The sequence below is a fragment of the Dryobates pubescens genome, chromosome 4 (genome assembly GCF_014839835.1).
Source record: "Dryobates pubescens isolate bDryPub1 chromosome 4, bDryPub1.pri, whole genome shotgun sequence".
Lineage (NCBI taxonomy): Eukaryota > Metazoa > Chordata > Aves > Piciformes > Picidae > Dryobates > Dryobates pubescens.
In genome coordinates, this window is record NC_071615.1 from 25,408,250 (window position 1) to 25,434,344 (window position 26,095).

At 44.2% G+C, this 26,095-nt stretch overlaps 1 protein-coding gene across 1 annotated transcript in view; it reads right to left on the minus strand.

Annotated features, from left to right (window-relative positions):
* The window catches only part of ADCY1 (adenylate cyclase 1), a 158,668-nt gene that overhangs the window by 49,025 nt on the left and 83,548 nt on the right, over positions 1–26,095 (minus strand). The window contains exons 5-7 of the mRNA XM_054160964.1: positions 16,028–16,155; positions 4,783–4,941; positions 1,899–2,040 (exon numbers count right to left, since the gene is read on the minus strand). Of these exons, the coding sequence (XP_054016939.1) occupies positions 1,899–2,040; positions 4,783–4,941; positions 16,028–16,155 (429 nt within the window). The remainder of the gene's footprint in view (positions 1–1,898; positions 2,041–4,782; positions 4,942–16,027; positions 16,156–26,095) is intronic.

Genomic DNA, 26,095 nt, shown 5'->3' on the forward strand with positions numbered 1-26,095 from the left:
AGCCACCAGAAAAATCTCTCCCTGACTGCCAAAAGAGAATCTAGCCCACTGGTTTTCCATCTTTTTTCTTTCACACTAGCTAAACCTGAGTCTAATCATATATCGTATATTGGCCAGTAGGTCAAGGGAAGTTCTCCTCCCTGTCTGCTCTGCTCTAGTCAGACCACACAGCTGGTCTGTTGTGTCCACTTCTGGGATCCCCAGTTCAAGAGGGACAGAGATATACTACTGGGTGTGCAATTGAGGGTATGAAGGTGACAAAGGGACTGAAACATCTGATGAGGAAATGCTGGCACCCCTGAGGCTCTTTAGTTAGAAGAAGAGCAGACTGAGAGGGGATCTTATTAATGCTTATAAGTATCTGAAAGGAGGGTATACAGAAGAAGGGGCCAGTCTCTTCTCAGTGGTGTCCTGTGAGCGGCAACAGATACAAACTGGAGCACAGCAAGTTCCACCTCAACATAAGGAAAAACTTTTTTATTGTGAGGGTGCTGGAGCCCTGGAGAAGGTTGCCCAGAGAAGTTGTGGAGTCTCCTTCTCTGGAGACCTTCAAGACCAGCCTGGAAGTGTTTCTGTGTGAACTGCCCTAGGCGATCCTGCTTTGGCAGGGAGGTTGGATTTGATGATCTCCAGAGGTCCCTCACAATTCCAATTCCTACCATTCCATGACTATGTGATAACAGCACAAGAGCAAAACGCGGAACTGTTATTTTCACAGGGGATGAGAACTCTCCATGTCTCTAATAACACCATGATTTAGATGAAGTGCATTAAAAAACACCCTTGAAATGGCCTTTCTGGGATAAAACAACAGGAGTTTTCACTCACAGAATCATAAAAACTCCCAGAGTCATCAAATTCAGACCAAGAAATTGGCTGTGTGCATGGAATTGAAGATGATCTGTTTTTCCTTGGTTATATTTTTGTCAACCTCCCACTGGCTAATAGCTTCCAGCATGGAGCTTTGACAGCACTTTAAAACCTTGTCCATTGTTTTCATACTTACTTTCAGAATTGGATGCTATATTTTTCCCTCTAAAGGTCAAATCAGTGAATGAAACTTGTTTGGGCAGAGACTCAGAAGATAAGGGTGCAAAAGTGTGTATTCCAAGTTACCTGGCTAAGATAAAGAGCAATAAAGCTCTTCCTGGCCTGTAAACATGTTATGGCAGAAAACGTCTAAGATATGTCCCTTAAGTTTGAACTCTTGGAACAAACAGAGTGTGTTCAACTAATGATTATGGACTTTCAAGACTCCTACCAAGTTCACAAAACATTTTGTAGTAGAACAGGTTGCGGAGTCTGCTTCTCTGGAGACTTTCAAGACCTATCTGGATGTGTTGCTGTGTGACCTGTGCTAGATTCTACGGCCCTGCTCTGGCAGGGCGGGCTGGACTCGATGACTTTCGGAGGTCCCTTCCAACCCCTAACATTCTGTGAACCTGTGAACAAAAGGATGCTCTAAACTCAGTAACTGGTTGAGGAAGAAAGGTGTGACTTAAATGAACCTGCTGGGTTCCATCCACTGAGACCCAGAGAGGTCATGGATGTCCCCCTGCTTTAGAAGTGTTCAAGCTCAGGTTTCACGAGGCCTTGAGCAACCTGGTCTAGTGGAAGGTGTTTCTGCCCATGGCAGAGGGGTTGGAACTAGGTGATCTTTAAGGTGTCTTCCAACCTAAACCATTCTCTGAATTCTATGAATCTTCTCTCTGTAAGGTTGAGTTTAGCTTTTTTAAACATTCCTGCCTTGGTCCAAACCAAAAGAGCTAATTTCAAGTGTTTGAAAAGCATTTAAAAATTAAGAACTGCCAGTATTGCCTCTGCTTTCAGAACACGAGAGAACAGTTGTTAAAGCAGGAAACCATATCACAGAATAAGCTACAGTTCATGGAGCTTACCTTCCTACGATGGGATGGCACAATAAAATATGTTTCAATGTTGTGTTTCTTCAAGAAACTATTCCTTTCATGACCATATCCTGGTTCTACCTCATAGTCCCCATTTAGGCACTCTAAGGTGGTCTTTGTAATGTGAACTTTCCTGGAAAGAAAGAAAGAAAGTGAATGTTTTTATGCAAAGCAAAGACACATAATGCCCACATTGCTACTGAAATACATTTGTGTGCAGAAGGTCACAAAGAGGACAAATTTGGTGCAAACCCACATTTTTTTCCCCTTCTAAGTATAGAATCATAGAATCAATAAGGTTGGAAGAGATCTCAAAGATCATCAAGTCCAACCTGTCACCCAAGACCTCATGACTCATAAACCATGGTTCCAAGTGCCACATCCAATCCCCTCTTGAACACCTCCAGGGATGGTGACTCCACCACCTCCCTGGGCAGCACATTCCAATGGCAAACAACTCTCTCAGTGAAGAACTTTCTCCTCACCTCAAGCCTAAACTTCCCCTGGCACAGCTTGAGACTGTGTCCTCTTGTTTCTTATGTCATTTTAGCCAGATAGAGCACAGCCATATTGTACTGCACTTGTCTTCTAAACTTGGTCAGTGTGAGAAAAGAGCTACTGGCTGACCACCCAAACACTTGCACATCTCTTGATTTGTAGGTCAAAGCCACTGGTGGTGTTCTCCAGGGCTCAGTGCTGGGGCCAGTTCTCTTTAGTATCTTTATCAATGACCTAGATGAGGGGATTGAGACACCCTCAATAAGTTTGCAGGTAACACTAAGCTGGGAGGGAGTGTTGATCTGCTGGAGGGTAGGAAGGCTCTACAGAGGAATCTGGACAGACTGGATTGATGGGATTAGGACAGTTGTATGAGATTCAACAAGGCCAGTCAAGTACTGGGTCCTGAACCTGGGTCACAACCACCCCATGAACACTGCCGGCTCAGGGCAGAGTGACTGGAAACTGCTCAATAGGGAAAGACCCAAGGCTGCTGGTTGACAATTGTCTGAACACGAGTCAGCATGGATCAGCATAGCCTGGATCAGCAATAGTGTGGCCAGCATGACCAGGGAATTGATTGTCCTGCTGGACTCATTGGTGAGAGCACACTTTGAGTCCTGTGCTCAAGTCTGGGGCCTCACTCCAAGAAAGACACTGAGGTGCTGGAGCAGGTGCAGAGATGGGCAATGAATCTGGTGAAGGGTCTGGAGAACAGGTCTCATGAGGAGCAGCTGAAGGAACTGGGGTTGTTTAGTGTGGGCAAAAGGTGGCTGAGGGGAGACCTTCTGGCTCTCTACACCTCCCTGAAAGCAGATTGGATTGGAGTGAGGTGGTGGTTGATCTCTTCTCCCTACTAACAAGTGACAGGGCAAGAGAAAATGGCCTCAAGTTGCACCAGAGGAGGTTTAAATAGGAGATCAGAAGAAACTTCCTCACTCATAGTGTTGGTGATCAATGGAACAAGGTCCCCAGGGAGGTGGTTGGATTTCCATCCCTGGAGGTGTTTCAAAGAGGCAGAGAGGTGGTGCTGAGGGACTGACACCAAACTTGGTAGAAGTAGAGAATGGTCTCACTCAATGGCTTTAAAGGTCTTTTCCAACCAAAGTCGTTATAGCATCCTCTACATCATGCAGCTTTCAGAAGTGTTTAGCACACTGCCTGCTTGGAAAAGCATCCTGTTATTTGGAACTGGTGACTTCACACTCCAAATCCCTCTGGTGTGTGGAGGAGAAACTTTTTTTTGCTCTTTTTTTTTGCTCTTCCTCTTCATGTCCCTGACTGTGTTTTTCAGGCAGCTTTCTAATTCCCTTTGTATTGGTAGCACAGCTATCTCTGGTGCTATTCATGAGCTGTCTCGTCCCAAAACTTCTCTTCATGTTTGCTCCCCAAAGACTCCTTATATTTGAAACATTTTCACAGAAGACATCTGAAAATATATTAGTGCTTTCCACTATCAAACATACGTTGGAATTGTTTTGACTGGAAAGCCTTAAGGTACATTTCAGCTGAGTCCGAGGCTGTCCAAGGAGTACTAAAAATTCCAGGACACACCACATGGGTTAGCTGTAGAGGTTTATGTGCTACCAGATAATTTTCACACACCCTGTCCATACCTGAGTGCATAAACAAGTCCCTTTATTTTTTTGGATAGCACATCACCAGTGATGGAAATCTTGCCATGTCAAAGGAGTAAGACACACACTCCCCAGATGTATAGAGGAGCAAGGGTAAAATGTTCTTCAAATTAGTCACTAGAGGGTTTTCCTTTTATGACATGAAATGTTGGAAGTCTAGCATTCCTATGTTCCTAGTATTGCCTCCATCATGTTCTCTATATTTGACACTTTCTTATGAGGGTTTTGTTTGGAAATGTTTTCCTTCTAATCTAACCTCTTACTAACATAAACAGTAAGACAATTTGGAGAACTCCACAGGATAAATCACATAATACCTTGATTGCTTTTACCAAATACAACCCTTCTTATTGAAAGCAGCTGCTTTGCAAATGCCACAAAGAAGGAAATAAATTCTTCACTGTCCTGGTCTCAGCAGGAGCAGTACTGATTGTGCCTGGTGCTGGGAGTTCAAAATCAGTCTCTGCTCAGTGCTATGAGTTCCCAGCTCAGTCTCTGCTCAGGTACCAGTGCTTTCTGCAGCTCTGGGCAGGTTTGCATATACAGTGGCTGATGCTAGCAGTGACAACACGGATGGGGAGAGTTAGCACAAAGGGTTTGTTTGAAGACCAGGGGCACTGCTACATCCTGTGTGCCATCTGGGGCACTCATTTAGTGGCCAGCACAGCTCTGAGCCTTAACATTCACCCATGCAGGTTTCTCTTTTATTTTTTTTTCCTTTGGTTCTTTCTCAGACTTACCCAGGCAGTCCTCCAGCCTCCATGACATTAGCTAAAGTCACATCATTTGACCAGACATCATATTGCCATTTTCGAAGACCCAGGACCCCACAAAGCACCCTTCCTGTATGCAATCCAACTCTCATGTTGAGATCAACCTCTGTGGCTTCTGCAACAGACCTGCAAGAGACAGCATCAGAATATTAATCATTAGACTATGAAGTTGCTCTTGATTTTCTCTTTCTCTCCTTCCACCAAAGTTATCATAGATATATGCAGCTGAGCAACACGATCTTTAAAAAGTCTTCAGACATACTCAGGCATTGTACTTCTCCTTTGCTAGTTTCAAAACAACAACAGAATAGAATAGAATAGAATAGAATAGAATAGAATAGAATAGAATAGAATTAACCAGGTTGGAAAAGATCATCAAGTCTAACCTATCACCCAACACCACCTAATCAACTAAACCATGGCACCAAGCACCCCATCTAGTCTCTTCCTAAACACCTCCAGTGATGGTGACTCCACCACCTCCCTGGGCAGCCCATTCCAATGGCCAATCACTCTTTCTATGAAGAAGTTTCTCCTCACCTTGAGCCTAAACTTCCCCTGGTGCAGATTGAGACTGTGTCCTCTTGTTCTGGTGCTGGTTGCCTGGGAGAAGAGATCAACCCCCACCTGGCTACAACCTCCCTTCAGGTAGTTGTAGACAGCAACAAGGTCTTCTTTGAGCCTCCTCTTCTGCAGGCTAAGCAACCCCAGCTCCCTCAGCCTCTCCTCATAGGGCTTGTGCTCAAGACCCCTCCCCAGCTTTGTTGCCCATCTCTGGACACATTCCAGCAACTCAACCTCTTTCCTAAACTGAGTTGGACCAAAATCTCAGTCTTTCTGAGTTTCTTGACCTAAAGCATTTTCCAGTTTTCAAGAAACCCCAGACAGGGCTATTTTTCATTATGTAAAAGAAAAGAGGGAGGGAAAAAGGATGATAAAGCAAGTGCATTAAATGGCTTTGTCACAAAACTTCCCTATGACTATAAATTTTAGATTTGGGTTGTCAGTTTTGCAATATTTACTATCACAGTCCTACAGAAACAGATATTTTGCTGGGAGATAAACAATGAAGTTTCTGACTGTAATTCAAAAAGCTCAGAGACAGCCTGGGTTAAATCCTGTAGTTTCATGTGTAGCAGTACAGGTGTAGGTGTTCAATCACCCCAAGGGCACTACCAGCACAGCTTCCAGGTCTCTCTGCAGAGCCTCCCTGCCCTCCAGCAGATCAGCACGCCCACCCAAACTGGTGTCATCTGAAAACTTACTGAGGATGCACTCGATCTCCTCATCCTAGTCATCGATGTTAAACAGAACTGGCCCCACTTCTGGCTGTAAATTTTCCTTGATCTTCAGTGACCAAAGTATTTTTTAAAAGCATTATTCAGCTACATTGAATTTGGCAGAGAGGTCTTTAGGAGGATGATTTCAGGAGTGGCCACTGTATTTGGGTTTTGCCTGGCTGCACTTTTAAAAATATAATTAACAGAAAGGGCAACAAAGGTTAAGATATGGGGGAGCAGCACACCTGGCCTTGATTTAGGTAAAGACTTCTGGAGCCCTGAAGTGCTGAAGTATGTACCATTTCAACCATTACTAATGAGAGTAACATGGAGCTCTCTTTTGTTCCCATAGGGAATCCAAGCTTACCACATTTTTTTTTTCAGTCATATTTTATGCAACAGCACAGAAAAGCTTATGCACAGCTTTCTGAAAGATTAAATATTTCCTTGTTCTATTTCCACCCACCACAAGTCAGCTTTCCTTTATTCAACGTCTAATCCTAGTCAAGCCTCAAAAATTACTCCAGGGAATCCTAAAAGGACTTGAGTGTTGTTGTGCACAGAGTCTGCTGGACAAAGCCTTGAGGAAATTAGAGGAGCTAATAATATAAGGCACCTAGAGGTAACTAAACCTCAGTATCTCCACCTGTGCATATTTATTGTGTCATCATCAGATAGCCCTTACACCAAGACCATACCCTGCAAGCCACAGCCCATCAGGATTAAATCCTGATTACTTATCTATATTTTCCTGCAGAACTAATACCGAGGTAATTATCTCCATTGTTGAGCCTGCAAGCCTGTGAGTTTCTCTGTTTGCAAAGAAAGGGTTTTGGTTTCGTCTATGTTGCATTTCATTGTGGGGTTTTTGTTTGTTTTGCAGGGGTTATTTGTTTCCTTTGTTAATTTTTTGTTGTTTGTTTTCATTTAAAACAGTATATAAAACCTCAGCCTGAATTTTTGAAGACAGAGAAACTCAGACACTAATAAAGGGGACAGTCTCAAGCTGCACCAGGGGAGGTTTAGGCTGGATTTCAGGAAGAAATTCTTCATAGAGAGAGTGATTGGCCATTGGAATGGGCGGCCCAGGGAGGTGGTGGAGTCACCATCACTGGAGGTGTTTGGGAAGAGACTGGATGGGGTGCTTGGTGCCATGGTTTAGTTGATTAGATGGTGTTGGATGATAGGTTGGACTTGATGATCTCACAGGTCTCTTCCAACTTGGTCTATTCTATTCTATTCTATTCTATTCTATTCTATTCTATTCTATTCTATTCTATTCTAAAGACTACTCCAAACCTCTGCCAGTACTTTGTCTCTACTGGCTGGATGGAGAGGGGAAAATTTCAGCTGCTTTTAGACATTTGAATAGCATAACAAAAAGGAAATTAAAAGAAATGAGCAAAGAAACATAACATGGCTGATCACACTCCTTGTTAAATAAGCTGGGTTGTATCTTGTACCAATGAGCCACAAAGCAGAATCTGAAAACACCTTATGTTGTGAACAAAAGATTTCCAGCAGCAGTCACTTAGTAAAGAATCTAAATTTCCCCAGAAATGGCAGTGTGCTTCAGGGGTGCTTTCACCATCATTCAATTTAAGTAGGAAAAGAAAAAGCTCATGAAAAGTCATTAAACTTTCTAAATTTACCTTGAATAACTCCGTGCTTTTTATACTGTCCATTTCCATGAATATACCCAAAATAAGGAGCATTAAGTAATACATAAAGAACAGACTTCAAATATCAAATCAGAGCAGTGCCACATTCATGCTCCTGAACTTTTCTGCACGGAAACAACACAAAAAAGTCCAGTGATGCAGAGGGTGAGGGAGCTGGGTTTGCTTAGCCTGGAGAAGAGGAGGCTCAGGGGAGACCTTGTTGCTTTATACAACCATCTGAAGTGAGGTTATAGCCAGGTGGGGGGGGGGGTGGTCTCTTCTCCCAGGCAGCCAGCACCAGAACAAGAGGACATAATCTCAAGCTGTGCAAGGAGAGGTTTAGACTGGATGTTAGGAAGAAGTTCTTCATAGAGAGAGTAATTGCCCATTGGAATGGGCTGCCCGGGGAGGTGGTGGAGTCATCATCATTGGAGGTGTTCAGGAGGAGACTTGATAGGGTGCTTGGTGCCATGGTTTAGTTGATTAGGTAGTGTTGGATGATAGGTTGGAAGCGATGATCTTGAAGGTCACTTCCAACCTGGTTAATTCTATTCTAGTCTAGTCTAGTCTAGTCTATCCTATTCTATAAATATGTTTCTGAAAAGATACCAGCAGTCCATAAACAAGCCACAAAAAGGAAAAACAAAAGATGTTTTCCAAATACATTATTCTCTATTCAGTATTCCTCTTAGGTTCAAGATACAATTTACACAAAAGTTTTGCACATGTTAACACAAAAGTAGGCCCAGCCTTTTCCCATAGGCAAAAGATCACCCAGGAAAACTTGATAGTTCAGCTAGCCCCCTCTCAGACTGGCTGCTATAGCTCCTCTCCCTTCCCCAGTGCCTTTGGTTAGCCAATGAAAAAAATCCACAGGAAGGAGACAGTTCAAACATCAACTTCCACAGTCTCTCACAAAACTAAGCAGCAACACAGTGTGCAGGTGCAAAATAAGGTCAGCATCTCTGAGATCTAATGGGGATGACTGGTGGAGTTATCTGTATCAACTTCACCTCAAACATTGTGACCCTCACTACAAGAAAGAAATTGAGGTGCTGAAGAGAGTCCAGAGAAGGGCAACAAAGCTGGAGAAAGGTCTGCAGAACAGGTCTGGTGATGAGTGGCTGAGGGAAATGGAGTTGTTTATTCTGGAGAAAAGGAGGTTGAGGGGAGACCTCATTGCTCTCTACAATTCCCTGAAGGGACATTGGTCTCTTCTTGCAAGTAACAAGTTATAGGATGAGAGGAAATGGCCTCAGTTTGCATCAGGGGAGGTTTAGATGGATATTAGGAAAGATTTCTTCACTGAAAGAGTGGTCAGGAATTGGAACAGGCTGTCCTGGGAGGTGGTGAATCCACCATCCCTGGAGGTGTTCAAACAACTTGGCACTTTGGGAGGTGGTTTAATGGGCATGGTGCTGTTGGGGTGACAGTTGGACTTGATGATCTTAGAGGTCTTTTGCAGCATTACTATTCTATGATCCTGTGATTTCTGGATGAGCCAAATACTTGTTTAATATAATTTACATCAGTGCTTTGTAAGGAAAGAAACTATTGCTAAAATATGTGTACAACTGCCCCCATAATGCTGTCTGAAACCAGAATTCTATCCAGTTTATCAGAGAGAGGGGGAAGAGAAATGGTAACTGGGCAAAACTCTTCTATATTGCAACTAGCTAAAAAAATATATCTATTTAGAAGGTGAAATACTGTAGTAAATAGTGTGGAACCTTCAAATGTAGTAAGCAATTTAAGCAAGGTGAGGAGAGTACTTGACCTAAGACACTGTTAAAAACCAAGGTAAGAACAACTGCCACCTTAGAGCAACATCTGGCACATTAGAGGCCCTAATGAACACAACCACTTCAATTACTTTTCTCACAAGCCCCTGACAGTTAAGACCCACCTGATGAAAACAATATTGGTGGTATCCAATACTTAACTCCCACTTAAATATCACCATGACGGTTAAGTGACTCTAAAGTAGAATACCTGGAGTGTACCGAAAAACGTACACAAAACTTGATTCTGTAAGAGGAATTGCCCTGAAATTGTGCCACAGGAGGTTTAGGGTAGGGATTACAAAAAAATTTCTTTCCTGCAAGAGAGGTTGGCACTGGAACAGGCTGCCCAGGGAGAGAGTGGAGTCATCATCCCTGGAAGTGTCCAAGAAGTGTGTGGACACAGCACTTTGGGACATGGTTTAATGGCCACGGTGGTCTTGGGATGAAAGGGGGACTCAGTGATCTTAGAGGGCTCTTCTAAGTGGGTCAGTTCTATGATTATAACTTACTGTAATAGAAAGATCACACAGAATCACAGAACCACCAAGGTTGTAAGAGACCTCAAAGATTATCAAGTCCAACCTGTCACCACGGTCCTCATGGCTAAACCATGGGACCAAGTGCCACGTCCAATCCCCTCTTGAACACCTCCAGGGATGGTGACCCCACCACCTCCCTGGGCAGCACATTCCAATGGCTAACAACTCTCTCAGTGAAGAACTTTCTCCTCACCACTGTCTCTTTTATTTCTTTTTAAGAAAAAAAAAATATCCTCAGATCCTCCCACAGTGATCCTGGTCTGACTTTAATTTTGCCCTTGAAAAAAATAGTTTTGTGGAAGACAGGTGAAATCGTGAAAAATTTAAGCATTTTATAATGTTCCTGGAATGTTGCCCTGAAAAAGCTCGATCTAAATGTAATGAGGTAACATTCTCAGTTGTTACTCACATGCAGCACCATATTCCAGGATACTTAAATAACAATTACACAGAATGTGAAGAGAATAGAAAGTATCAATTTATACCAACTCATTCACCTCAAATCCATTGAACAGACACAAGAAGTTTCTGTTCCTTGATTTGCTCTAAAAAGCACATCTTGGTGGTACTTATCTCTGGGACAGACGCTTCAGACAAATCTGTGTGCTGAATTATAATTCAAGTGAATTTACTTATTTATTGCAGGTAACATCCTTCATTGCAGAACCACAGAATCAACAAGGTTGGAAAAGACCTCAAAGATCATCAAGTCCAAACTATCACCTAACACCTCATGACAACTAAAGCATGGCTCCAAGTGTCACATTTAATCCTTTTTTGACGATGACTCCACCACCTCCCTGGGCAGCACATCCTAATGGCCAATCACTCTTTCTGTGAAGAACTTTCTCCTCACCTCGAGCCTAAACTTCCCCTGGCACAGCTTGAGACTGTGTCCTCTTGTTCTGCCGCTGGGTGCCTGGGAGAAGAGACCAACCCCCACCTGGCTACAACCTCCCTTCAGGTAGTTGTAGACAACAAGAAGGTCTCCCCTGAACCTCCTCTTCTCCAGGCTAAACAATCCCAGCTCACTCAGCCTCTCCTCATAGGGCTTGTGCTCAAGGCCTCTCCCCAGCCTTGTTGCCCTTCTCTGGACACATTCAAGAGTTTCAATGTCCTTCTTAAATTGAGGGGCCCAGAACTGGACACAGTACTCAAGGTGTGGCCTAACCAGTGCAGTGTACAGGGGCACAATGACTTCCCTGCTCCTGCTGTCCACACTGTTCCTGATCCAGGCCAGGATGCCATTAGCCTTCTTGGCCACCTGGGCACACTGCTGGCTCATATTCAGCCTACTATCGACCAGAGAGATGTTCAAGAGGGGATTGGACGTGGCACTTGGTGCCATGGTTTAGTTAGTCATGAGGGCTTGGGTGACAGGTTGGACTTGATGGTCTTTGAGATCTTTTCCAACCTTATTGATTCGGTGATTCTATGATTCTATGATTCCTGTTTCCTGACATAAGCTGAACAAGCACCTGCATTTAACCAAGAGAAAAACATGTGCATGGAGCCTGGATCTTACAGTCTTTACTCATATAATTAATTCCTCATTGGGAAAAAAAAAAGTATAAACTGGGATTAATTAATTAACTGTGCTTGTGTACAAAGCATGCTGAATAGGTCAGTAGCCATTCAACAACCCTAAATGAATCTGGCACTGTCTTATAACCTTGATGCTTCTCCATCTTGCCTTGTTACTGTGCTCAGACTACACTAAAGACTTAAATATATGAATTCTTTAAAAAAATAAAATGCTGAAATTGTCAGTTATCTGCTGCCACAAGCTTTGCTTAAACATGTCCAGGTAACAGACTACAGCCCATCCACCTGTCTCTGGAAATCATCCAGATCAATCACCCCTTCATTCACTACTGAAGTTTGACCTACTAGAGTCAGCTACCAAAGTCTGCCCAGGAGTGTGTCCAGCTGGGTTTTAAGTATCTCCAAGGATGCAAACTGCACAACCTTCCAGTGCAACCTCTCCAGCACATGACCACCTCCATAGTAAATAAGTTTTTTCTTCTATTTTCAATAGAATCTCTTGTATTTCAGTTTGTGCCCATTCCCTCTTGTTCTGACACTGGGTAACACTGGGAAAAACTTCTCTTTATTGTCTCTCCCACCAGATATTTGTAGGCAGTGGGAAAACACCCCTTGAACGTTTTCTTCTCCAGGCTGAACACTCCCAGTTCACTCTTTCCTTTTTAATTCCATGCCTCTTTCAAGCCTACATTATCATGACAGCAGCCAATAAGTGCTAACACAAAAAGGGAACATGTTCCCTTTTTAATATTAGCAAAACTGAAGCATTCAAAAAGGAAAGTTCAGATGGTTTTATCTCTACCTTATTTGTACACGTGAAACACAGCACAACTAATGAATAAAAGATGAATGCTAGGTTTAAAAGAGGATGAAAGCATCAGATGCTGCTTTCCAGGGATTTAAGAGCATAAAAGATTCTGGAAAATGTGTACAAGGCTTGTATATCTAACTATGCTTCCAAGAGACAAGGCTTCCTTATAGATGGGCTATCCATATACTGATGGAAGGATTCACATACCCATGATTTGCACTCTTAGAATATTCTTTCAGGATTTTGTGGTATCATAGGCTATTGTGTCTGACAGTCTTTTATCTGTTTTACAATGTTTACAAATACGATAGAATAGAATTAACCAGGTTGGAAGAGACCTTCGAGATCATCAAGTCCAACCTATCACCCAACACCATCTAATCAACTAAACCGTGGCACCAAGTGCCTCATCCAATCTCTTTTTAAACACCTCCAGTGATGGTGACTCCACCACCTCCCTGGGCAGCCCATTCCAATGGCAAATCACTCTTTCTGTGAAGAACTTCCTCCTAACATCCAGCCTAAACCTCCCCTGGCACAGCTTGAGACTGTGTCCTCTTGTTCTGTTGGTGGGAGAAGAGACCAACTCCCACCTGGCTACAGCCTCCCTTCAGTTGTAGACAGCAATGAGGTCTCCCCTGAGCCTCCTCTTCTCCAGGCTAAATAACCCCAGCTCCCTTAGCCTCTCTTCACAGGGCTTGTGCTCAAGGCCTCTCCACAGCCTCGTTGCCCTTCTCTGGACACGTTCAAGAGTCTCAATGTCCTTCTTAAACTGAGGGGCCCAGAACTGGACACAGTACTCGAGGTGTGTCCTAACCAGTTCTGAGTACAGGGCACAATGACTTCCCTGTTCCTGCTGGCCACGCTATTACTGATACAAGCCAGGATGCCATTGGCCTTCTTGGCCACCTGGGCACACTGCTGGCTCATATTCAGCCTACTATTGACCAGTAGCCCCAGGTCCCTTTCTGCCTGGCTGCTCTTGCATTGAGTGAGAGAAACCATATGGATTAATTTTCCCAACTCTTCACATTGAGATATTTTATAAAAGAATATTATCATAAAAACATATGGATTGAGCTAGAACAAGAACCAGACTTCAGTTGCTTTAATGGCTGTCATGATTTAGGCCCTGGCAACAGCTGAGCCCCATGCAGCCACTCACTCACTGCTTCCACCCCCTCACCATGAGAAGGTGAAAAGGAGATTTGGAGAAAAAGTTGAAATCCCATGGGTTGATATAAGGAGAGTTTAACAACACAAAGAGAGAAGAAACAACTGGAATGACAAAAATTGCTAGTGATGTATCATTGCTGAAGTATTGGGGTCAACTTGCTGGAAAGTAACTCTGCAGAGGAAGAGGAGGGCCTGGTGGGCAAGTTCATCATAAGCCAGCAATGTGCTTTTGTGGCCAAAAAGGTCAATGGTCTCCTGGGGTGCATGAAGAAGAGTGTGGCCAGCAGGTCAAGAGAGGTTGTCCTCCCTCTCTACTCTATCCTATTCAGGCCACACCTGAAGTAGTGTGTCTAGTTCTGGGCTCCCCAGTCCAAGAGAGATAGGGAACAGAGTCCATAGAGGCTACAAAGATGCTGAGGGGCCTGGATCATCTCTGTGAGGAGGAAAGGCTTAGAGCCCTGGGGCTGCTTATCCTAGACAAGAGCAGCCTGCGAGGGCATCTTTTCAATGCTCAGCAAGAGATAAAGGGTTGGAGGCATGAGGATGGGGCCAGACTCATTTCAGTGGTGCCCAGTGATGGGACGAAGGGCAATGGGCACAAACTGGAACCCAGGAGGTTCCATCTGAACAGGAGAAGCAATTTCTTTGCTGTGAGTGTGCCAAAGCTCTGGAGCAGCCTGTCCAGAGAGGTTGTGGAGTTTCCTCCTCTGAAGTGATTCCAAACCCCTCTGGACACTGTGATCCTGGGCAACCTCTTCTGGGTGGCCCTGCTTTAGCAGAGGGGTTGGACTGGATCATTTCCAGAGGTTCCCTTTCAACACCCACCATTCTACCATTCAGTGACAGAAAATGTGGTATGCTTGCAGAAGGCCTGTCCCTGAGCCACCACTGCCTCTGTGTTTGGCCATACCTCCCCTTATTTAGAGGGCATGACATCAGTATGGTATCAAATACCCCACTGGCTTGCTCAATTGACCAATGGAACAGGCTACATTAAATGGGCAAGCTTTTGTGTACAATGCAAAAAGTTGGGGACTAAGTGAGGGGAAGCAAACCCTTGAGTTAGCAGTCTGGCTGACCACTGAAAGAATAACTGGCTAGTGGGAGAAGTGGCCAAACACTTTCCAACACAGAACAAGTTAAGGCCACATATGTGACACGCTAGTGAAAGCTTATTCCAAGTACCTTAGCACCATGCTTAATAGTGTTTATGTACATACAGAACTAATACAGATGTGTACTCCCTCCTGTAGCCTGCCCCCAAACCACTTGCATGCACACACAGAGTAATACAGCAGTGAAGAAATTCCCCATCTTCATCCCTTCCCTCCTATGCAATTGAATAATTCTGCAGCTCTTGCTCGAGCCTCATTCACAGTTCTCTCACATTCACATATTTTGCCTTGGTAAAATAATGATCAATGTAGAGCTCTCAAGCATAAAAAACATTCTTTTGATCAGCAAAGTGAATTTCACACTCCATTTCTGGGAAGTGGAGCAAACTGGAGGTTTAATAATGACAGAGAGAAAGGAGAACTCAGCATGCTGTCATCCAGAGAATACAAACACATACACAACATGATCCAGGGTCTGAGTTTACACATTGGTGTGCAAAATGAGCATTATTGCTGTAAAACATGAGACTGGAATCTACTCTTTGTGGCAAATGACAACAGGAATATTTCATTGTTTCTCAGTAGCTTTCTGGCTTCTAATCATAGAATCAATAAGGTTGGAAAAGATCTCAGAGATCATCGAGTCCAACCTGTCACCCAACACCTCATGACAACTAAAGCATGGCACCAAGTGTCATGTCCAATCCCTTTCTGAACACCTGCAGGGATGGTGACTCCACCACCTCCCTGGGCAGCACATCCCAATGGCCAACAATTCTCTCTGTGAAGAACTTTCTCCTCACCTCGAGCCTAAACTTCCCCTGGTGCATCTTGAGACTGCGTCCCCTTGTTCTGCTGCTGGTTGCCTGGGAGAAGAGACCAACCCCCACCTGTCCACAACCTCCCTTCAGGTAGTTATAGACAGCAATAAGGTCTCCCCTGAGCCTCCTCTTCTCCAGGCTAAACAATCCCAGCTCTCTTAGCCTCTCCTCATAGGGCTTGTGCTCAAGGCCTCTCACCAGCCTTGTTGCCAACCTCTGGACACATTCAAGAATCTCAATGTCCTTCTTTAATTGAGGGGCCTAGAACTGGACACAGTACTCAAGGTGCGGCCATTACGTGTGTGCGCCTTTATGTACTCATACCTGTGCGTTTATCCCTCGCAGTAATTAAATAGAGTGGAAAATTGCTATGTTGAATGAATCCCTTCCTAAAATGAGTACCTTGTGACCTGAAGTGTGAGCTGCCAGATGGAAGCTGTGGTAGCAGTGCTGCCTGGATTCCCCAAGCACAGTACTTACGTGATGGTGTCAATCATATCCAGTCCCATTTCGACACAACAATGGGCATGATCCGTTTTGGGCTGGGTCAATCCTGACACGCAGTAGTAACAATCCCCTAGGATTTTTATTCTTCTGCAGTGGTTTTCCTTTAATAAAAAAACAGAGTGGGAGAAGTTTTACTACTCATATAAATCTTCCAATATTTGCAGGGTAAAATCACCAATGCTATGCAGTCATTCAGGGAATCCTTTCTTGGTCTGCTGAAGTAAGCGTGGTCAATACGAAAGGTAATGGTCAATGTCCAAACGGAGAGGGGTGACAAGTGGCGTCTCTCAGAGGTCTATACTGGCACGGGTGCTGTTCAATATCTTCATCAATGATACAGACAGAGAGACTGAGTGCACCCTCAATCAAGATCCCACTACTACTGCTAAGCCACTACCAGTAAACCACGTCACTCAGCACCACATCCCTGCCTTTTTTAAATATGTCCAGGGATGACAGCTCCACCATCTCCACAGGCAGCCTGTTCCAATGCCTGAGAACCAGCAACTTTCAACTTTGACATCAAATCAGGGGATTTCTACCCTATCTTGTTAGACAGCATAGCATAGCATAGCATAGCATAGAATAGAATAGAATAGAATTAACCAGGTTGGAAAAGACCTTAAAAATCATCAAGTCCAACCTATCATCCAACACCATCTAATCAACTAAACCATGACACCAAGCACCCCATCCAGTTTCTTCCTAAACACCTCCAGTGATGGTGACTCCACCACATCCCTGGGCAGCACATTCCAACAGCTAACAACTCTCTCTGTGAAGAACTTTCTCCTCACCTCGAGCCTAAACCTCCCCTGGTGCAGCTTGAGACTGTGTCCTCTTGTTCTGGTGCTGGTTGCCTGGGAGAAGAGACCAACCCCCACCTGGCTACAACCTCCCTTCAGGTAGTTGTAGACAGCAATAAGGTCTCCCCTTAGCCTCCTCTCCAGGCTAAGCAACCCCAGCTCCCTCAGCCTCCACCTGGTAACATCTTGGCCTGGAAGCTGTGAACTGTTTAATCTGGGCAAGCACTCCCATGTCTTCAAACAAACTCTTCCTGTGAAAAATTTTTATAAGAGGATACACAACATTGCTGTCAGACTGGCACAGCAAAAAATAGCTTAAAAAAAGGCAAAAAGCAGCTGGCAGAGAGTTTGATCCATTACCACTTTTCCAAGTCAATTTATTACTTGTGCAGAAGAAAAAGAAAATAAAGGCTACAGCATTTCTGAGGAGAGATTAGTTTTGATGGAAGGCATACGGATAAATCACCTGCTGGTTTTGGAGCTACCACTCTGTTCCTTATCAGCTGTTATCCTCGCTGTCCTTCTTTATCATAATCAAGGAAGACACAGCAATATTGGGAAAAATGGTTTGTTTTCTTTTTCTGGACACGTGAGGCAGGCTTCCAGGAAGGAGATGCAGAGCAGCTTTGTGAGAGCAATCTTTTAAAGGATTGATATGCAAATTCCCAAAGCAAAGCCTTTCCCTCTCTTTGTTCTGTTCCCTCAGCGGCTTCCAAAGAAGCCCTTGACTCGGCAGTATTTCCCACATTTGTGACGGTGATGGATCCAAGCGCCACTGCTTACAAATTCCAGTCACAGTTGGTACAAGCAACGTCTGTTTAGAAACAGCTGATAACCTGCTTTTATGCACATGATGAAAAGCACCAGAGACTGCTAGCACTGCATTAGCCAGGCAGCCTGCCCACCTGCGATGCTTTCCCAAGACCTTTCCAAGCAGATCTGCAGAATTCCCTCTGGCATGACGGTCAGTGTGAAGCAGAAGCCCAGCTTAGAAAGCAGAGGGTGCTTCAAAGTTGCTAGTAGCTTTCTTTAGGATTTCAGACCAGCACTTTCTGAAGCAATTCATTATGGGCCCCTCAGTTTAGGAAGGACATCGAGACACTTGAAGGTGTCCAGAGAAGGGCAACAAGGCTGGGGAGAGGCCTTGAGCACAAGCCCTATGAGGAGGGGCTGAGGGAGTTAGGATTGTTTAGCCTGGAGAAGAGGAGGCTCAGGGGTGACCTCATTGCTCTCTACAACTACCTGAAAGGTGGTTGTAGCCAGGAAGGGGTTGGTCTCTTCTCTCTAGCAACCAGCACCAGAACAAGGGGACACAGTCTCAAGCTGCACCAGGGGAAGTTTAGGCTCGAGGTGAGGAGAAAGTTCGTCATGAAGAGAATCATTTGTCATTGGAATGTGCTGCCCAGGGAGGTGGTGGAGTCACCATCCCTGGAGGTGTTCAAGAGGGGATTGTACGTGGCACTTGGTGCCATGGTCTAGTCATGAGGTCTGTGTTTACAGGTTGGACTTGATGATCTTTGAGGTCTCTTCCAACCTTGGTGATACTGTGATACTGTGTGATTATACCTGTTAGGAGGAAAGGATGGGTGTGGTTTTCTGTTCAAACTACTCTTGGGGTGCTATTGCTGTTGTAGATCTTTATTTAACTTTGGGGGTTTTTTGTTTGCTTTGGTTTAGTTTGGTTTGGTTTTTTAACCTGTGAGGGTTCTGGAGCCCTGGAGCAGGCTGCCCAGAGAGGCTGTGGAGTCTCCTTCTCTGGAGAGCTTCCAAACCCACCTGGACACTTTCCTGTGTGACCTGCTTTAGGCGATCCTGACTTGGCAGAGGGGTTGGTCTAAATGGTCTCTGGAGAATCCTTTCAAACCCTCACATTCTATGATTGTGTGATTAAATGTCTTTTACAGACATTGGTCAGGCATTGGAACAGGCTGCCCAGGGAGGTGGTGGAGTCACCATTGCTGGAGGTGTTCAAGAAACTTGTGGACACAGCTCTTTGGGACGTGCTTTAATGGCCATGGTGGTGCTAGGTTGGCAGTTGGACTCAATGGCCTTAAGAGTTTTCGTGGGTTTTTTGTTGTTGTTTTCCTTCTTCTTTTTAATAAAAAGGAAGAGGGGGAAATTTGTGATTCATAAAATACATAGCTCAAAAATATTTGTCTCAAAGAAATAATAAAGTTTAAGGACCTTTCAGACATCTCCAAGCACAATACATAAGAATACACCCAGGTGCTCTATTCAGCAGGGAGATTGCATCAGGCAAGTGTCAATTCTTCTAAAGGAGAATCCTTCACAGATGACAGATTGCAGCAAGCCTTAATGTTGCTGCTGAGGTGGCATTTTTGTTGGTGTTTTTATTTTTCTGTTGGGATTTAGTTTCTCTGGTTTGTCCCTTCCTTTGTTTTTGTGTGTTTTTGTTGTTTTGGGGTTTTGTTTTATTTTTGCTTGTTTGTTTTTGCTTTAATTTGGTTTTCCTGTGTTTGTCCTTTTTTATATAAGCTATGCAAGTAAGTAATTTTTAGTTACACAAATAGATCCAAAGTCAAGGGTGCGCAGAACATGCTGAGTTCTCTGCATATACTGACCCAGGTGCTCACAAGCCCAAAGAAGGGCAGCAAAGCTGGTGAACACTCTGGAGAACAGGTCTTGTGAGGAGCAGCTGAGGGAACTGGGATTATTTAGGTTGGACGAGAGGAGGCTGAGGGGAGAACCTCTGGGTCTCTGCAACTGCTATGAAAAGAGAGCCACAGGTACAAAGTCTTCACATGTTTCAGATGGCAATAGAATAGAATTAACCAGGCTGGAAAAGACTTTTGAGATCAACAAGTCCAACCTATCACCCAACACTACCTAATCAACTAAACCATGGCACCAAGTGCCTCATCCAGTCTCTTCCTAAATACCTCCAGTGACAGTGACTCCACCACCTCCCTGGGCAGGACATTCCAATGGCAAATCACACTTTCTGTGAAGAACTTCTTCCCAACATCCAGCCTAAACCTCCCCTGGTGCAGCTTGAGACTGTGTCCTCTTGTTCTGGTGCTGGTTGCCTGGGAGGAGAGATCAACCCCCACTTGGCTACAACCTCCCTTTGGGTAGTTGTAGACAGAATGAGGTCTCCCCTGAGCCTCCTCTTCTCCAGGCTAAGCAAGCTCAGCTCCCTCAGCCTCTCCTCATAGGGCTTGTGCTCCAAACCCCTCCCCAGCTTTGTTGCCCTTCTCTGGACACATTCCAGCAACTCAACATCTTTCCTAAACTGAGGGGCCCAGAACTGGACACAGGACTCAAGGTGTGGCCTAACTAGATCTCTCATGTGGAAGACTACGTCAAGGAGAATCAAGTTTGGACTGAAAAAATAATGCATATCCAGTTTCTGCTGGTGGGCCTGAAGAAATATATTCTCTACACTACTGTGCAGAATCTGAAGAGAAGACCCCTGGAGCCAGATTGGATAGGGCCTGGAGCAACCTGGTGTAGTGGAAGGTGCCCCTGCCTTTGGCAGGGGAGTTTGATGATCATTAAAGTCCCTCCCAACCAGAACCATTCTATGATTCTATAAATTTAAGTCACCTTACTTCCTTAGGTCTTTCTAGGAAATCTCTCCAGATGACTGAGCAGAACTTGATTCAAGTTTATGTGCATGATCTGCCTCAGTGGGATCATGTGTCTACACTATCAAGGGACCTTGGGGATAAAAATCACAAAAATCACAGAAATCACAGAAACATTCAGCTTGGAAAAGACCCCCAGGATCACCAAGTCCAACCCAGAACCCTACTCTACAAGGCTCACCCCCAAACAACATCCCCAAGCACCACATCCAAAACACCTTGAAACACATCCAGGCTTGGGTACTCCACCACCTCCCTGGGCAGCTCATTCTGATCCCTGATCACTCTTGCTGGGGAAAATTTCTACTGCCCAGTCTGAACCTGCCCTGCTGCAGCTTGAGTCTTCTCCCTCTGGTTCTATGGCCAATGACCTATGAGAAGGGACCAGCACCAACCTCTCCACAACCTCCTTACAGGTAGCTGTAGAAAACCATGAGGTCTCTCCTCAGCCTCCTCTTCTTCAAATTAACCATACCCAGCTCCCTTAGTTGCTCTTCATCAGATTTATTCTCCAGGCCCTTCACAGCTTCCTTGCCCTCCTCTGCACTGGCTCCAGCACCTCCACATCTCTCTTGTCTTGAGGTGCCCAAAACTGGACACAACACTTGAGGTGTGGCCCGTAGATAGCTTGTATGGGGAAACTGAGCCCAGAAAAGAAACCCTAAACCATTCCTGGGGATATGGCAGGACAGGGAGTAGCTCTCATGACTCTCTTCTTCTCCTACCCCACACTAGATGTTACAGCAAGAACGCTGACAGCGGATGCAGCCAAGATTTGGTGCAGAAGGACCAGCACAGCAGCTCCACTGCTGAGCTTCCTCCTGACTCAACTTCAGAATCACCTTACAATTAGTCTTTGTAAACACCCCCCTCTAGTGCACACTTACCAGTTTCCACAAAGATGGTGGAATTCTATATTTTCCAATATTATCTTTCCAGCCCATAAAACTTTGTTGATTTTCTCTTTTAAAAGCACATGCAAATTAAAAGCATTTTATAGATTCCATAGAATCCATTTCTTGAAGTGATTGCTTCCAGTTAGTTCAAAGCACAGCAGAGAGCTGACTTTTTTTGACAGAGTTAGGAAAAAAAAAAGAAACAACACAGAAGATGATTAAAAATATTAGCTACTGACTCTTCACCTGAGGCTCAGAAGCAACATTGTTAAATTGAATGTCTTTGAGGCTGAACAGGTGCAAAAAACCCACTTCAATAACACTGAAATTAAAACCAAACCAAACTAAAACAAACAAACTGTTAAAAGCTAAGGAAGTAAAAAGGAAAATCTACTGAATTAAAATGGAAGGGAATAAAAATAGACTCATCCCACAGATATTGACAAAGGCTGAAGGTGTATGTAGCTGCAGAGGGAAGAACAAGTAAGTTTCTGTATCTCTCTCTAGCTTACAGAAGAGACAGAATAGAATAGAATAGAATAGAATAGAGACTACCAGGTTGGAAAAGACCTTTGAGACCATCAATGCTGAAATAATCACAGAATCATTGAAGTTGAAAAAGATCTCTAAGATCATCAAGTCAAACCTTCTCCCCTGTACCTCCCTGACCACTGGCCATGTCCCAAAGTACAACATCTACTTTGTTTTTTTGACAGCTCCAGGGATGGAGACTCCAACACCTTCCTGGGAATCCTGGTGAGGGAATCCTCTCTTGAACATGCAAATCAACTGATGATTACACTTAGAACTGCGAAGCGCCTCAACAAAGATAAGATCACCCTGAACGGCCTTCCTGGTGTATTATCTCTGCCCACCAATACAGTAACTGCCCATGGCATGTGGTGGACAGTGGATGGCAAAGAGAGATGGAGGCTGTTGAATGCCAACCCCTGCAGACACACAGAAAGAGCCCCTGGAAATCCATGTATGAACAGTACAAAAACTCCTGAGCTATGCTTGCTTGAAAAGACAGGAAAACATCACTGGAAACACTACAAGCTGGAGCAACGCCACCCAGGACATCACAAGCTGAAGGGATGTCTGCTGGAGTGACATCAGAACACCCTCTTCAGACATATCTGCCCTCCTCCCCACTGAAGAAAGAACCCTGGAGTGGTAAATGTCTCTCTCCATCTCTCCTGCTCTCTCTCCTTCACCATTCTGTCTCTCCCTTTTATTTTCCTTCTTTCACTGTACCGTCTGCAAGAAATAGTCTCACTGTATGACCTAATTTGTGCTTTCATTTTACTCACAGGAATGTTCAAAAGAACCAGGTCTCCTTCACAATTTTGGGATCAAAACACCTGCTCCAATGCCTTACTCCTCTTGCAGGAAAGAAATTCTTCCTAATATCCAACCTTAACTTTCCCTAAACTTCTGAGGCCATTTCCTCTTGTCCTGTTAGTTACTTGGGAAGAGACGTCAACATCAGCCTCACTCCAACCTCTTTTCAGGTAGTTGTAGAGAGTAATAAAGTCTCATTTTAGCCTCCTCTTCTTCAGACTAAACAATCCCAGCTCCCTCAGCCTCTTCTCACAAGGCATGCTCTCCAAACCTCTCACCAGCTTCACTGCCCTTCAAAGAAGCATGAACAAGATCTCATGTTTAGAATATCAAAACACTCTTCCAGTGATGTCATCTGAAGAGAGTCTAAACTTCATTTATCCTCGTCCACTTGTAAATGGAAAGTCTTAGAAGTCCAAGGTGCAGTAATGTGGAAGTTGAAAGGGAAATAATTTAATCTGTAAGCATAAATAATTAATTCTCCACATTGATTAGACACAAGGGAGCAACTGAGAAACATCTGCCAAAAGAAAAGAACAATTAAAAGAAGATCAAAACTTCTCTAACAAGGAAAGCCTTTTCATTACAATTCAGGATGCTGGAGAAATGTCTCCTCCTTTCCAATAAAATCACTTACTACAGCTAAAATATTTTAGGTGTAGCTGAATTTTATCACAAAGCAATGGAATTGTGACTATGCAATACCCATGCAGAAGCATGAGCAACTCTGTTGTGATGATGGAGAAAGTCTTGTGAGGAGACACTGAGGGAATTGAGCGTTATTTAATCTGGACAAGAGAGGGCTGAGAGGACTTTTTTTGCTCTCTACAACTACCTGAGAGGAGGTTGTAGTGAACAGGGTGTTGATCTCCCAAGTATCAAAGAGAGAACAGAGGAAGTGGTCTGAAGTTGCACTAGAGGAGGTTTATGTTGAATATTAGGAGAAATTTCTTTCCTGAAAGAGTGGTCAGGCACTGGAACAGGATGGTCAGGGAGGTGGTGGAGTCACCATCCCTGGAGGTGTTAAAAAAAACAAGTAGATGTGGCACTATGAGACATGGCCTGGAGAAAATGAGGCTGAGGGGAGGCCTTCTTGCTTTCTGCAACTCCCTGAGAGAAGGTTTGAGTAAGGTGGGAGTTGTTCTCATCTCCCTAGTAACAAGTGAAGGATGAGAGGAAAAAACTTTAAGATGCACTAGTGGGGATTTAGGCTGAATGTTAGGGAAAGAGTCTTCACTGAAAGAGCAGTTAAACCTTGGAACAGGTCGCCCAGGAAAGTGGTGGAATCACTCTCCCTGGAAGTGCTCAAAAGTGCTCCCTTAGGTTGCTTAGCCTGGAGAAGAGGAGGCTCAGGGGAGACCTTATTGCTGTCTACAGCTACCTGAGGGGTAGCCAGGTAGGGGGTGGTCTCTTCTCCCAGGCAACGAGCAACAGAACAAGAGGACACAGTCTCAAGCTGTGCCAGGGGAGGTTTAGGCTGGATGTTAGGAAGAAGTTCTTCACAGAAAGAGTGACTGGCCATTGGAATGGGCTGCCCAGGGAAGTCACCATCCCTGGAGGTGTTTAAGAAGAGACTGGATGAGGCACTTGGTGCCATGGTTTAGTTGATTAGATAGTGTTGGATGATAGGTTGGACTTGATGATCTTGAAGGTCTTTTCTAATCTGGTTTACTCTATTCTATTCTATTCTATTCTACTCTATTCTATTCTATTCTATTCTATTCTATTCTATTCTATTCTAAAGCCAAGTGGATGAAGTACCAAGGCATGTGGCTGAGTTGTGGACTTGGTAGTGTTCAATTAATGGTTGGACTTGATGGTCTTAAAGGTCTTTTCCAACCTTAATGAATCAGTGATTCTGTAACAGTCCCTCTCTGTATGAATTCTCTGATGTCTGACTAGGATGAAGCCATACTCCCGCAAGAATACCAATATTGTCACTCATTTTTATTTGGCTTTACATTTTTAAGACTCAATTTCCTGTCTTCAAAGTCATTGAAGCTGGCCCAAAGAACCAGAAGTTATTAAGGGGACCACAGAATCATCGAATCACCAAGGCTGGAAGAGACCTCAAAGATCATCAAGTCCAACCTGTCACCCAAGACCTCATGACTAAACCATTGCTTCAAGTGCCACATCCAATCCCCTCTTGAACACCTCCAGGGATGGTGACTCCACCACCTCCCTGGGCAGCACATTCCAATGGCTAACAACTCTCTCTGTGACGAACTTTCTCCTCACCTTGAGCCTAAACTTCCCCTTGAGCAGCTTGAGACTGTGTCCTCTTGTTAGAATAGAATAGAATAGAATAGAATAGAATAGAATAGAATAGAATAGAATAGAATAGAATAGACCGGGTTGAAAGAGACCTTCAAGATCATCATGTCCAACCCATCAACCAATCCAACCCACCTAAACAACTAACCCATGGCACCAAGCACCCCATCAAGTCTTCTCCTGAAAACCTCCAATGACGGCGACTCCACCACCTTCCCCGGCAGCCTATTCCAATGGGCAATCACTCTCTCTGTATAGAACTTCTTCCTCACATCCAACCTAAACCTCCCCTAGTGCAGCCTGAGACTGTGTCCTCTTGTTCTGGTACTGGCTGCCTGGGAGAAGAGACCAACCCCCACCTGGCTACAACCTCCCTTCAGGTAGTTGTAGAGAGCAATAAGGTCTCCCCTGAGCCTCCTCTTCTCCAGACTAAACACTCCCAGCTCCCTCAGCCTTGTGCTTGAGGCCTCTCCCCAGCCTCCTTGCCCTTCTCTGGACACATTCAAGAGTCACAAAGTCCTATATAAAACACAACTTGCTAAGACTGTTCCTTTAAGAAACCAAACTGTGCTATTGTGAAAACAGAAAACATTGCCATCATTTGAGGCACCGCATTCTGATGACCTCTTCTCCTAACAGAGTTCAGAGACTCAGTGATTTACAAGGTAAAACAAAGCGTACAAGAGAAGCGTTTGAAAAAATGTTCTTCTCTAGAGGTGAATAAAAGAAGGAAGGACGTGATAGAAGTACAAATAATTCCTAGCAGGCACTGTGAAGATGAGGAATTTTCTTCCTTTTTTTTTTCTTTTTTCCCCACAAGCAAATTTTCAAAGGTATTGAATGACAATCATCTGAACCCTAGGGTTTGCCTTCAGAACTCTCTGTCACAAGCTGGAACTATATTTGAAGCTATTTTGATTTCTTTTAAAAATCTGTAGTATTCCAAAAAGAAGAAAGCTATTTGCCCTACCAAAAAAAAAAAAGAATAAAATAAAAACCAAGATCAGTCAAACATCACATACAAAGAGAAAATGCTAATGCTAAAAGGCATAAACCACCTTCTAATTGCCAGAAAGACTGCTCTCTTCTAAATGTCCCAGATCTCTCATC